At 53.9% G+C, this 12,022-nt stretch overlaps 1 protein-coding gene and 1 long non-coding RNA gene across 8 annotated transcripts; one reads left to right on the top strand and one right to left on the bottom strand.

The window, feature by feature from the left end:
* Positions 1–1,730: 1,730 nt before the first annotated feature.
* On the bottom strand, positions 1,731–2,432 carry UBL4B (ubiquitin like 4B). The gene has a single exon (XM_002751204.7). It carries the CDS (start codon positions 2,347–2,349, stop codon positions 1,759–1,761), a length of 591 nt encoding a protein of 196 aa, XP_002751250.6. The 5' UTR covers positions 2,350–2,432; the 3' UTR covers positions 1,731–1,758.
* Positions 2,433–2,550: 118 nt separating this feature from the next.
* Positions 2,551–10,421, top strand: LOC144577071 (uncharacterized). Of its 7 annotated transcripts, none has more exons than XR_013520327.1 (4): positions 2,551–2,621; positions 2,850–2,927; positions 3,499–3,810; positions 9,033–10,416. It is a non-coding gene; the product is annotated as an uncharacterized LOC144577071 (long non-coding RNA). The 7 variants fall into 7 exon arrangements; XR_013520331.1 differs by having other exon boundaries at positions 2,551–2,927; positions 3,499–3,563; positions 3,646–3,810; positions 9,033–10,415; XR_013520325.1 differs by having other exon boundaries at positions 2,850–3,810; positions 9,033–10,421.
* The last annotated feature ends 1,601 nt before the right edge of the window (positions 10,422–12,022 follow it).

The following is a 12,022-nucleotide window of genomic DNA, read 5'->3' as shown; positions in this document are numbered from 1 at the left end:
AGCACAAAAACACTCTCAGAACTGTCAGGAGGGCTACCCTACCGAGGATGTGCAGGGCCCAGGAGGAGGACCAGGACAGGAACCAGGGAGCAGGCTTGGGCCCCTAAACCCCAGCCTGGGAGTGCTGGCTGCAGCCAGTGTGTGCTGGGTCCTTGGTGCCCCAGAAAGAGGTCATTTGTCTCCTCAGAGCCCCTGGTTTCCTCTCTTGGCTGGGGCAAGGGTGGGGCATCAGGAAAGGAGCTGGGTCATAAGCTGAACGAGATTGTCCTATTCTGGGAGGTGAGGGAATGCGCGCTCCCAAGCAGGCTCCCACAGACAGAATGCTTTCCTCTGCTGCTGAGCCCACCGCTAGAAGACGCCCCTCCCAGTTAAACAGTCTTTGCCTCTAACCCTCACAGACACTCCTGGGGTAAGTAGATCTATTATAAGGATGCCCATGTAACAGGTGGGAAGCCTGAGCAGCAGACAGGAAAGGCATGTTACCCACACAGCTGGACTTGGACAGGAAGAGAGGACCAGGAGGCCCGCAGGCCAGGGACAGAATGCTTTCTAGGGAGGCAGGCCCTGCCTGTTCCGTTCAAAACATTCTCCTTCACCCCCTCCCTCCATCCCCATCACTCAGGACTCAAACTTCTGCATAACAGCATTTCAGGGGCTTCAGAAGTGAAGGGAGGATCACGGCTCTCAGCCAGCTCCCCACTCCCTCCCACCCACACGCAGAGTGTGGGGACTCTGCAGCCTTGGCAAAGGCTACTCTCTCACTCCAGGAGCAGAGTAAAGGGCCTGGCTTTTCTTGTAGTCTGCAAGGGGCTGGCCCTTCTGCGCTGAGCACAGGACCCTGTGAAGCCCCTGGGCATTCAGTCACACAGACTGGACTCCAGTTTTGTGTCGCTGCTCTACTCTTCACATGTAAACTGGTTCTCTGAGTCTAGGCTGTGTGATCGGTGAGGGGAAGAATCCTGACTGACAGAGACCATTTTTCCTTCTGGGGAGCCTAGGGCAGTGCTGGGCAGGTAATGGGAGCTGTGACACCTACGGACTCCTCAGTCTGGGAGGGTGGGGCATGGCTCTGTTCACGCTGGCCACAGGGAGTGTGCGACTTTGCTGAAGTCTTTCTGCCTGAGGCTCAGTTTACTGCTATTCTTGGTCTGTATCTGTTTCCCTCAGGACCCCAGGCCTGGCACACAGTAGATGCTTTCCTCCCACTCCCACTTCTGCTGGGCCTGTCCCTTAAGCTGGAAGCACAAGAAGGCAAACAGCAGGGACAGCCTCACCCAGAAAGCAAGGGGCAGCTACCTGACATCCCTCTCCTCTTGGCTGTTGGGGAGCCTAGGGCATCATGGTCTGAGGATGGAGGAAAATGAACTCACACTGTCTTTCTGTTCCAAAGGAGAAAGAGGGTCTGCCTAGAGCCATGGTGACCCCTGGCCAGGGCCGCTGGCAGCCTGGGGAGCTGCTGGGTGTGCATGGGCAAAGCTGCCAGCACAGGAGGGGACTGCAGCCTCTGGGGCTGCCCTCTGGTTATCAGAACCCTTCTAGGGGAAGGATGGTGAAGAGGGTTGGGTCACTCCGCATTTCAGAGGGAGGACCCCAGGCCTAAGAGGGGACAGGAATCCAAAAACCCTTCAGCTGCTTTGAAGGTTCGAAAAGGGGTGTGGATGCATCCACATCAGCAGGAAGTAGTAGGAAAAGTCACCAGGGAATGCAGAAGGATGAGGCCAGGAGAATTTTAGCATGCAAATGGGTAGGACTGCCTGTTTACTGATCAGCCGCAGCCGCAGCCGCCGCCGCCGCCGCCTCCTCCTCCTCCTCCTCCTCCTCCTCCTCCTCCTCCTCCTCCTCCTCCACGTTGCAGGAGCTCTGAGGCTGTCCCTGGGCCTCGAGCTCCCTCTCTCCAGCTGGCTTCACATGCTGCTCCTCTGCCAGGAGGTACTGGGCCAGCTGCTCCAGGTCCTCCAGGCTTATCTTCTGCAGGCGCTCCTCGTGCTCCTGCCTCAGCAGCTGCAGCACGGCCTTGGCGTCCTGTGGTTCAAAGTGTTTAGTTAGGACCAGTCCCAGCTGGTGCCACAGGGGCTGAGCCTGAGCCTGGTGGGCCTCCTTTAGCGCCATCTTCTCCACGGACCTCATGATGACATTGACAGAGGCACTGGGCCTGATGCAGTAGTCCGAGAGGCACTTGTCATCCTCCAGGAGCTGGCCGTGGAAAAGCAGGTGCTGCTGCTCCTCAGGCACCTGCAGCCGCTTGGACACCAGTTTCTTCAGCGTGGCTACACTCTCTTGCCCTGACACCTTCAGACTGCATCTCTGGCCCAGGAGCAGATTGACTGTGAGGAGCATCAGGCTAACCATGGAATCAGGAGGGGTCCATGCTCTGGGAGCTGCCCTGAAGATTAAGGGGTCCTTGCAGGAGATATTGGCTTCTCCCTGTCAACAGAGGGCTAGTGGTCCCAGGAGACCAGGGACCCAGCTTAGGCAGACAGCCATTGGCTAGCGCACAGTGATGTCACAATTCTGCAGGAGGGCTCCTTTCCAGAGTGGAACTTTAGGGACAGCAGAGGGATATTTGGGCCCAGAGCATCCTTCCTCCAGGAGAGAACAAAAAGAGCAGCAAGAGAGAAAATGTGGGACTGGGAGAAAGGAGAGTTCGACTAGGGAAAGGGAGGGCTGGGAAGGACAGGGTGGCGGGAGGAGCATGTCTATTGATTTATTCAACACATATGTATTAGGTGCCCTCTCTGCCAGAATCTGGACCTGGGGAGACAGCCATATCCAAATGATGTCTTCTGCCTCCGTGATGCTTTCACATTAGTGAGCGGGCTAGCATTTATCAAGTGTCCTCTTTCTGTCAGGCACTTTATAAGCTCTCTTGGATTGGATTCCAGCAGGACCCTGAGACAGGAATTTGAGCACGGATACTCAATTAGGAGGTGATCCCAGGAAGCGCCAGGAGGGGAGTGAGGAAGTGAGATGAGGAAGGGAGGGAAATCAAAACGTGCATTCATGAGCAGGTTGCCTTTGTGGGAAACTGGTATTTTACTCTGCTGGGGAGCCTGGGAGGCTGCATGGAACACACCTGACTTGCATTACCTGCAAAGCAAAGAAGCTGGGTCTTTTTTTCTTTTTCTTTTTCTTTTTTTTTTTTTGACAGGGTCTCACTCTGTCACCCAGGCTGGAGTGCAGTGGCACGATCTTGGTTCACTGCAACTTCCATTTCCTGGGTTCAAGTAATTCTCCTGTCTCAGCCTCCTGAGTAGCTGGGACTACAGATGCATGCCACCATGCCCAGCAAATTTTTGTATTTTTAGTAGAGATGAGGTTTCTCCGTGTTGCCCAGGCTGGTCTCTAACTCCTGGACTCAAGCAATCTGCCTGCCTTGGCTTCTCAAAGTGCTAAGATTACAGGCATGAGCCACCGCACCCAGTCAAACAATGTCTTTATGCTCTGACTTCTGTCTTTGGCTAGTGGAAGTTCTACCTCTTTGTCACTTCTGGTCCACAGGTGTGCTCAGCATGCACCTGTGACCAGAGAAAAGTGGGAAGCCATCGGGCCTTCAGGAACGTGAGGTGCTGAGGGGATAGGGCAGGATGGCCAATAGCATCTGCGTCTCACACCTGCCTCATTGAATCCTTTCAACCTACGAAGCAGGGACTGCCACGATCTCCATCTGCCAAGGAGAAAGTGAGGCTCGGCTGATCCTACAGCAAGCAGGCAGCATCCCTCGTGTCTTCACCGTTACCTCATGTCGCCTCCTAAACCTCTGCTCAGTGCCTTCGGTGGGCCAGGCCCTGAGCAGGCACCCCCAGCTCAAAGGTGAGTATGAAAAAGGACACTGACTGAGCCTCCTCTGGGTCTGCAACTTCTGTTCATTTGACAGTTTTCAGTGTAACACATTGCTGAAGGCCTTTGGGGTCAAGGCCTTTATATATGTTGTCACATTTAAGCCTGGGAGGAAGGTATTGTCTCATTTTAGAATTTAGCAACCTTGGAGAAGACCTGGTTAACGTCTCACAGTCAGTGGGCTGATTTTGTCAGGGATCCCCTCAGCTCTCACCAGCTCTGTGCTTGACTGTGACCTTCTTCTCACTCACCCTCTCCCTCCCTCCCACCTAACCTCCTCTCCTTTTCCACCTGCCTGGAAGCTACAGTGGCACGATGCTGTTGTCTACACCCTCAGACTTTCCTGACCTGCCCTCCCACAGCACCCAGCCCCAATCTCCCCCTCAAGGTGGCTGCAAGCTCTGCCTCGTCTTCTGAACCTGGAAGCCAAGGGCAGCTGATGAAAATACCCATGGATGCCACAAACTCAGCTGGCCCTTACCTCCCATGCCAGTCCCATGTTCACTCTTGCTGGGTGACCCATATTCTAGTCCATAGGGAAACTAGAGCTCACAAGTCAGGAATTCCCTGACCTTCTGTCTCTTCCTCTCTTCCTTCCTTCTCTCCTTTCCCGCACTGAGCCCCCTTCTTATTCCCTTCTTCTCTGAAAATGCCTCTGAAACCCACTCCTCCTCCTCCACATCCCCACCACCCATTGGTTCAGGCTGTCAACTCCCTCCAACCCATAGTTCATGTCCTCCCACTTGGCATCCTCCACTGTGGCCACACAAGCTGCATTTCCTCTACTTGCTTGTCCCATTTGAACTCTTCCAAAGCATCTTTCAAAACTCAGGTTTAGTGCACCCCTATAGTCCAAGCTACTTGAGAAACCAAGGCAGGAACAGAGCTTGAGCTCAGGAGTCCAAGACCAGCCTGGATAACATAAGAAGATCTTGTCTCTTTAAAAAAAGGAAAAAGGAAAAAGGAAAAAAAAAAACCTCAGGTTGAAAATCTCCTGAGGTGAAATCACCTCCTTCACGAAGGCTTCCCTGCTCTCCCCAGCCGGGGGAAGAGATAATCCCACCTGCCTCCATGCAACCATTACTCCCCTTGAACATACTTATGTGGATGCATGGAGCACGCATCTGTGTCTCCCTCATTAGCTCTCAGAGACAGGGACTAGGTCTTCTCTGCCTTTGTGTACCACACTTCCAACATGGGCCTGGTACACAGAAGGCCTTGAATACCTGCTTGTCAAATGAAGAAGATAAAACGGAGACACACTGAGCCATCTAGGGGCATGCAGGGCGGGTCCAGTGCGGCAGGCTGTGTAATGATATAAACCCAGCTGCAGCCTCTCTCTCTCCCCCGCCTCCTGCCCTAGAGAGATGAAAATACAAAATTACATAAAAATCAATCAGAAAGTGAGGCCAGTCTTTACCAAAGGATCTTCTATAACATTTCTTTAAATAGCCAGCTCCCCTGGTGCATGTGAAATAAGATAGAATTTGTAAATGTGCCTGTACATACAATGTGGGGAGACCTGCGGACTCTGCTTGCAGGGCCTCTCTGCAGAGGGATCAGGGAGATAGATGAGGTTTCTCCTTGGCCATGTGGGCACGCCCAGCCTCTGGAGGGGAGGACTCTGTGGTGGATAAACCATCAGATGGACAGGATTGGGGCCACACTGTGGGAGATGCTCTGAGCAGAGCAGAAAGATGAAAATCAACTGCCTTCCTCCAGCAGCTCCTCCTCAGACCCATCCACCCAGGCGGACCCTGCCCCGGACACTGTAAGCCACTGCAGAAGACACACTGGGCCTGGGCTTCCAGAAGCACATGAGCACCTCAGCTCAGACTTTGTTTCTCCAAGACCAGTAGCTATGTGCAGGCAGGTGTCCTTGTGACTGGGGCTTAGAGAGTCATATCTGCTGGGTCACACTTTCTAAATCAGGCTACCTATTCTAGAGAGTCCCAGTTGGGCCATGAAGACAGAAGCTTAAGAATTAGCGCTGCCCAGAGAAGCTGAGAGAGATGGTCACTACCCAGCCCCTGTATCTCTGCCCAGGAGCCCCCAATGCCTTTCCCAGGAGGGACAGTGGGGGCACCTTACTGGACCCTCAAATCACATTTGGAGCCTGGAAATTGTATGTTTTCTCATGTAATTGCTTGTGTTAATTATGCAATTAGCATGAGAAAATGTAATTGTATAATCGGAGCATGCAATCAGACAATGATTGCCATAATTAGGGGGAAGATTACTGGGAATGAGTAGGTCTGGTGACTTGGGGAAATAATCAATGTGGCAGAGAGTGCTGGATAGTAGTAGGCTTGGACCCCTCTTGAAAACAACTGCAAATGCAATTTGTGTCGCTGGGAAACAAGCACGATGTCTGGCTGGGAAGATGGCTGGGCGTGGGAGGGTGCTTTGGAACAGGTCTGTGAACATCCGGGTTCCTCAGAAGCCCTTTGCAATCCTCTGAGCAGACTGACTGGACATTGTATGCTGAGGGTGTGAACTCCTCAACTCCTCAGGATAAAAGCCATATGTCCAGCTGCTGGCCTGGGACCTGCCCTGAGCAATCCCGTTCCTTGAGTCCCATTTTCCTCCTTTGTCTAACGGGAGTGTGATCACTGCCCAGGGTCCCTTGCAGGGTTGCTGTGAGGGCCAAAATAGGAAGGCCATGTCCCCAGGACCTAACACAGCTTCCAACCTATGAAGACATCCAGATGTATAGATTTAATTTATAAATGTAAATGGCAGCTCTTACTGTCACCCCTCAACAGTGAAGGAAGATCTCACTGTGCCTAGAACTATGCCCAAAGAGTGAATCCCCACAGGCCAGGGTGGGCCCCACTGCTTGCACAGGTCAGCAGGCAGAGGCCATTGCTGGCTGCTGACGGGGGCTCCAGGTGGTGGGAAGCTTACAACCACTCCCAGGGGCCACAGGAAAGGCTCATATGGAAGATAGGCCATGGCCTCTGCCCACCTCACTCCCCAGCAGATGATCAAGTTATTGCACTTCAATGATGTCAGGCTACCCTTCCAAGGAAGGTTCTTGGGATGGGGCAGAACCTGGGGAGACAGAGAAGGAGGGCAAAAGAAAGACAGAAATGGAGAGGGAAGAGAGAACAAGCAAGCTGAGCGCAGGAGCTGCTTGGGAAGGGGAGGACAGCAGAAGGGACACAAGGAAAAGGGAGTGGGATAAAAAGTGCAGGGGAGCAGTGCCAGGGAAGAAGGAAGACAAGAACCAGGGTGAGGGCGGTGGGGAGGAGCAGGAGCAGGAAGGGACAGTTGATGCAAACCAAGCGCAGTTGCCAGAGCTTCAGGCCTCCCTTCTAAGAGCACGGCCCTTCTGCCCCCTCTCCTTACAGTCTGCAAATGGTTCGTGGGAAACTTGGGCAGAGGGAGTGGAATCTGGGAAGCTGAGAGCACAAAGCTGTGGTCCCCAGCACACCCGGCTGCCTCCAGCCCATGCACCCGCATCACTCAACAGTGTGTCTCCAGTGCCCAAGATGTGCCGGCACCTGAAATGGTGAGGTGAAGACTGGCAGGTCCCTGGACACTGCCCTGCGGCAAGGGCTGCCCTGGGCCCACCACTGTGCTGCTGGAGACCCCACTCAGCCTGCGCCACCTCCTGTCACTGTCATGAGGAACCCCTCGCCCCTTTGAGGGAGAGGTCTGTCGGGGCTGCTCTGTGCCCTGTCAGGCCTAGCACTGGACAGGACAGCCAGCTTTGTAGATGGCCCCTGACCCAGGCTGCCCTCCACAGTGCCTGGTACACAGTAGGTGCTCAGTAGGTGTGGCCCACTCCCTGTCCCTCATCCACTGGCTGGCATTGGCTATCTCAGCAGCTGCACCAAAATGGGTCCATGGCTGCTCCCATGAGGGCCCTAAAGCCTCCTCCCTCCCTGGGTCTCAGGGAGCTGAGGCCCAGGTGAACCTGAGCCTGGGGCCTGCAGGGCCAAGGAGCTGGAGCAGGAGGAGGGCAGCAGAGCTCAGGGGCCCCAGGAGCCCAGGGGTCATCAGTTACAGTCCCAACCCTCTCTAGCTGACAGTGGGTAGTCCAACATCTGAGAGGCCTCGGTCCTCACACCAGACAACCTAAGTCCTGCCCTGCGCTGGTGTCCTGGAGCCCTGGAGAACTCAGGCACTGGCTGGGAGCAGCTGAGAAACCTGGCCCCATAGCCCACAAGGAACTCACACCAGCTGGAAAACCTCACCAGGCTGCAGCCTACCGTGACCACTAGATGTCACTGGTGACCTCACTGGCCAGCTCCAGTGGCTGACACCCTCCAAGTGGGCCTGAAGCCTGGGCACGACACCGCATGTGGAGACCAGCCCCCTCCTCCTGCAGACCACCAGCCATCCCCCTGCCCACCTAAGCTGGGATCAGCAATGGGCTTGCTTTCCCACACTGTCTCTGAGCTCCACTGGGACTCTCGGAACACCAGGACCCCAGCCAGTGCTATGCTGCCAAGAGTGAGTTTCTCCCTCCCTCAGTGCCTTCTCTGGTGTGCCCTAGAGGAGACAGTGTGCATGGTGTGGCTCGTGGCCCATTATCTCAGTTAGGGGTGCTTCCATCATGATCAACATAGGAGCATCTCCTGTGCCCGTCTGCACTCTGGGCTGTGTGATTTCAGCTGACAAAAAGTAATCTGCTTCAACCTGTAACTGTGGGACTGTGCCATCCATTTAAACATACCTCTAATCCCAGAACTTTGGGAGGCCAAGAGGCAGATTGCTTGAACCCAGGAGTTCAAGATCAGCCTGGGCAACAAGGCAAAACCCCATCTGTATAAAAAACACCAAATTAGCAGGGCATGGCAGTGTGCGTCTATGGTCCTAGCTACTCAGGAGGCTGAGGCAGGAGGATTGCCACCATTTCATTATCTTGCCTCAGCTTCCCAAAGTGCTGGGATTATAGGCATGAGCCACTGTTCCTGGCCTCCCTCTGGTTCTTGAGTACTTTTTCCCCTTTTGGGTCTTCTTAAAGTGCTTCCTGAAAAATCTACAATTTTATCTTGGTTGGAAGAATAAAGAAAAAAGGATTTATTCCCATCTAGGTCAGATTAGATGGAGAAGCAGAGGGCCTCCTGGGCCAGGCAGAATGGTGGCTATATTCTGGACGTTCTACGCAGGTCCAGCTGAGGGCCTGGACTTGGCAGGCACCCCCCACCTAGGAATGGCTTTGATCAATGTTCCCCTTCCTCTAGGGGTGACTGCTTCCTTGAAGATCTGTGTCATCAACCAGAGTGTCAGGAATCCTCCACCATGCGGTAAAAATCAAACATGATATATTAAAAGCAAGGACCAAGGCCCACGAAGCCCTGCCCTGAACACCTGCTCTTGCTGGTCTTGCCATCTACAGCCGAGTCTGGGTGGAGAAGCCTGTGCCTAATCTAAAGATGCTGCCACTTTGATTGCCCAGGACCAGAGAGCCCTTGATGCCCCTGGCGAGATACAAAAGCTGGTCTTTCATCAGGGCGGCTTGTGCTAGCCTTTCAGCCTGACTCTTGGCCTTAGGGTGCTAAGGCCAGTCCTTGGGTAAGATTCTTGCCAACAAGATCCCTTCTGTCAGTTGAGGAAAGCAGGCTCCTGCCAAGGAAGATGGCATGTAACAAGCTGCATGACCTCTGCCCAGAGGAAGCGGGAACCAAAGCGAAGGACCAAGGGAAAAAGAATGAGAAAGCTGGGAACAGACAGTGACGCTGGGCTTGGGGGAGCCTGTGAGACAGGCAAGGGGAAGGGAGACTGAATTACAGCTGAACAAGGGGGCTAGTAAACTTGGATTTGACTTAGGCTTGATTAACCCCAAGGAAGGCCACTTGGCAGGTGAGATGTTGGGTTAGGGTTACAATTAGGGTTGGCCTATTATTTTGTTTTCCTGCTATTCTAGCTGGTAGCTCTAACCACTTGCAGCCAGGCATCAGAAGAAGCTGGAGCCAAAAGCGAGAGGGAGAAAATGTAAATCCAGCCAACAGCCGACTGGATGATCCTAGGAGCGGCACAGACTGTATGGAAAAACCTGGCCTGATCAGGGGCCGTCTCAAGCTCCATATTAGACCATTGGAACTACTTCAATGGAGTCATTCCTGGTATCAAAACCCAAGTGACTAGCTGCTGCACCAGCAGCCTGAAATCCTCCTAGCTGATGGCCACCCCAGGGGTCACCAATATGAGCTTCTGCCCTCAAGTATCACACTGGACTGACAACCTTTTGTATATTAAGTATATTCCGTAATAAATGCTCCCAGGACCCGTAGATAAATCATCCCATTACTTTCACTAACAGGGACCTGATTAAGAGGTAAGTGTCTTGGAAGGGACAGGGCTCATGGCAAAGTGGGGAGTATAGAGCATCTGGCAACAGAACTGAGGGTGGCAGGGGCTGGCAAGAATGGCACGTGGGATCTTTGCCCTGGAGAAAACTAGAGCAAGACCAGGGAAACAGCTGTCAGCCCTGCCTCTCCTTTAGCCTCTCCAAAGAACTGCCTCCCTTTGTCTCCCACCCAGCAGAAGCCTGGATCCCAGGTTCAATAACTGCTGGCCTGAAACCATCTCTGGCATTTGCAATTGACCTGGACACAAGGTACTCAAAGGAGGAGTGAGAGGAACTGAGCAGAGCTCAGGTGATGGGAGGGCATGGCTGAATTGAGGCTGAGGGCCAGTCCCACAGCCCAAACTTTGGGCACCAGCTTCCTGGCAGGATGGCAGCTGCCCATCAATGCCAATCTCTATTGGGAGTGGTGTATCTGCAGTGATGTCCTGGAGGCCAGGAAGCAGGGTGGGAGAGTCATGTGGGGTGGCCCTGGGCTCCCTCCCTGCCTGTGGGTAGCCCAGTCAGGAAGAAGGAAGAGCCCTCCAACCAGGATGCAGCCGCAGGAAAACAGAAATGAGCACCCAGCCTCTGGGTACTGACTAAGCTTGTATGCCAGGCATTGGGTTTCTAGCACTGGGCCCCTCCAGCCCCTTGGCTGGGCAAAGGTAGATGTCACAGCCAGACTGTATTCTTTATGAGACAGGAACCAATGGCGCTAGAATGGGATGTGGCAGGAATCACACGGGTTAACAGATAGGGTCTTCTGTCCAAGCCACTTCAGGATCTCAGTTAGCGGTCAAGGCAGGAATCTCTGGAGCTATCCAAAACCATAGTGCACCCTCTCAAGCTCCACTGACACCTCACCCCTCCCCTACTTCTCTGCAAGGCGTGACATCTGAGTTCAGAGGATTGAGAATGACTCTCCTAATTTCTGATATAAGGCTGGGGATGTTGCTTCCTGAAAAACCAGAATAGGTGACTGGATGGTCCTGCCATACCCGAGCCTGGGGACTCACAGGCTGTAGAGTCATGGATTGTCAGAGACAACAGCAAGCTGAAAAAGCAGGCCCGACCACCCCCATCAAGAAAGTGGGGCCCAAAGAGGTGATTTGCTAACTCCAGGCCCATTGGGGAGGGGTTTCCAGGCCTGCAGAGCCCTGGGGACAATGCTTTCCAGGAGAGGAGCTGGCCCTGAGCCCAAGGAAGTAAAGCAGAATGGCCGTGGGGAACCAGGCATGGGGAGTGGTCCCCAAGGCCCCAGCCAAGATTCCGGGCCCCAGATGAAGAGTGAATCGCTGGTTCTCCCTGGAGGGGAGTAGTCAGTCACCCCATAAAAGTTTATTTTTATACATGTCTGATCTATTTCACATCCGCTCAGATATTTTGACACATACACAGGAAATGTAACTCTCCCCCATATGGCAGTGTTTGGTTGGCCGGACCTGGGGAAACTCAATAGGGTCACAGAGGAGCAGAGGGAAACTGCAGCATCAAGGAAGAACGTCAGAGGCCTGAGGCTGCCATGGGCACCCCTGGCCAGCAGGCTGGAGACGGAGGTCATGGTGAGGTCAGTGCAGAAGTCCTCCCGCCTGGGTACAGAGCCCTGGAGCCCCAGACCCAGGAAACTGAGTGTACTTCTGGTTGCTGCTCCCAGGAGGAATGGGAGATCCCCATGAGGATGAAGACAATCTGGACGAGCAGCCAGAGCCACCAAGGGCATGGGCAGCAGGACCGACAGACAGACATGTGGGTCTGAGCAGCAAAGGCTGGGGCATCTCTGACATCCGCAGGGAGCAGGGATTTTCTCCATGTTCTGGTGTCCTGGAAGGAGAAGATCAGGAGACCTACAGCTCAGATGACACAAGAGGAGAGGAAAACAGCTCT

Source organism: Callithrix jacchus, chromosome 7, assembly GCF_049354715.1.
Source record: "Callithrix jacchus isolate 240 chromosome 7, calJac240_pri, whole genome shotgun sequence".
Taxonomy (NCBI): Eukaryota; Metazoa; Chordata; class Mammalia; order Primates; family Cebidae; genus Callithrix; species Callithrix jacchus.
This window is presented reverse-complemented; position numbering and strand designations above follow the sequence as displayed.

Bases quoted from the DNA above. Each gene is read 5' to 3' on its own strand.
- UBL4B (XM_002751204.7), bottom strand. From the start codon at position 2,349: ATGGTTAGCCTGATGCTCCTCACAGTCAATCTGCTCCTGGGCCAGAGA.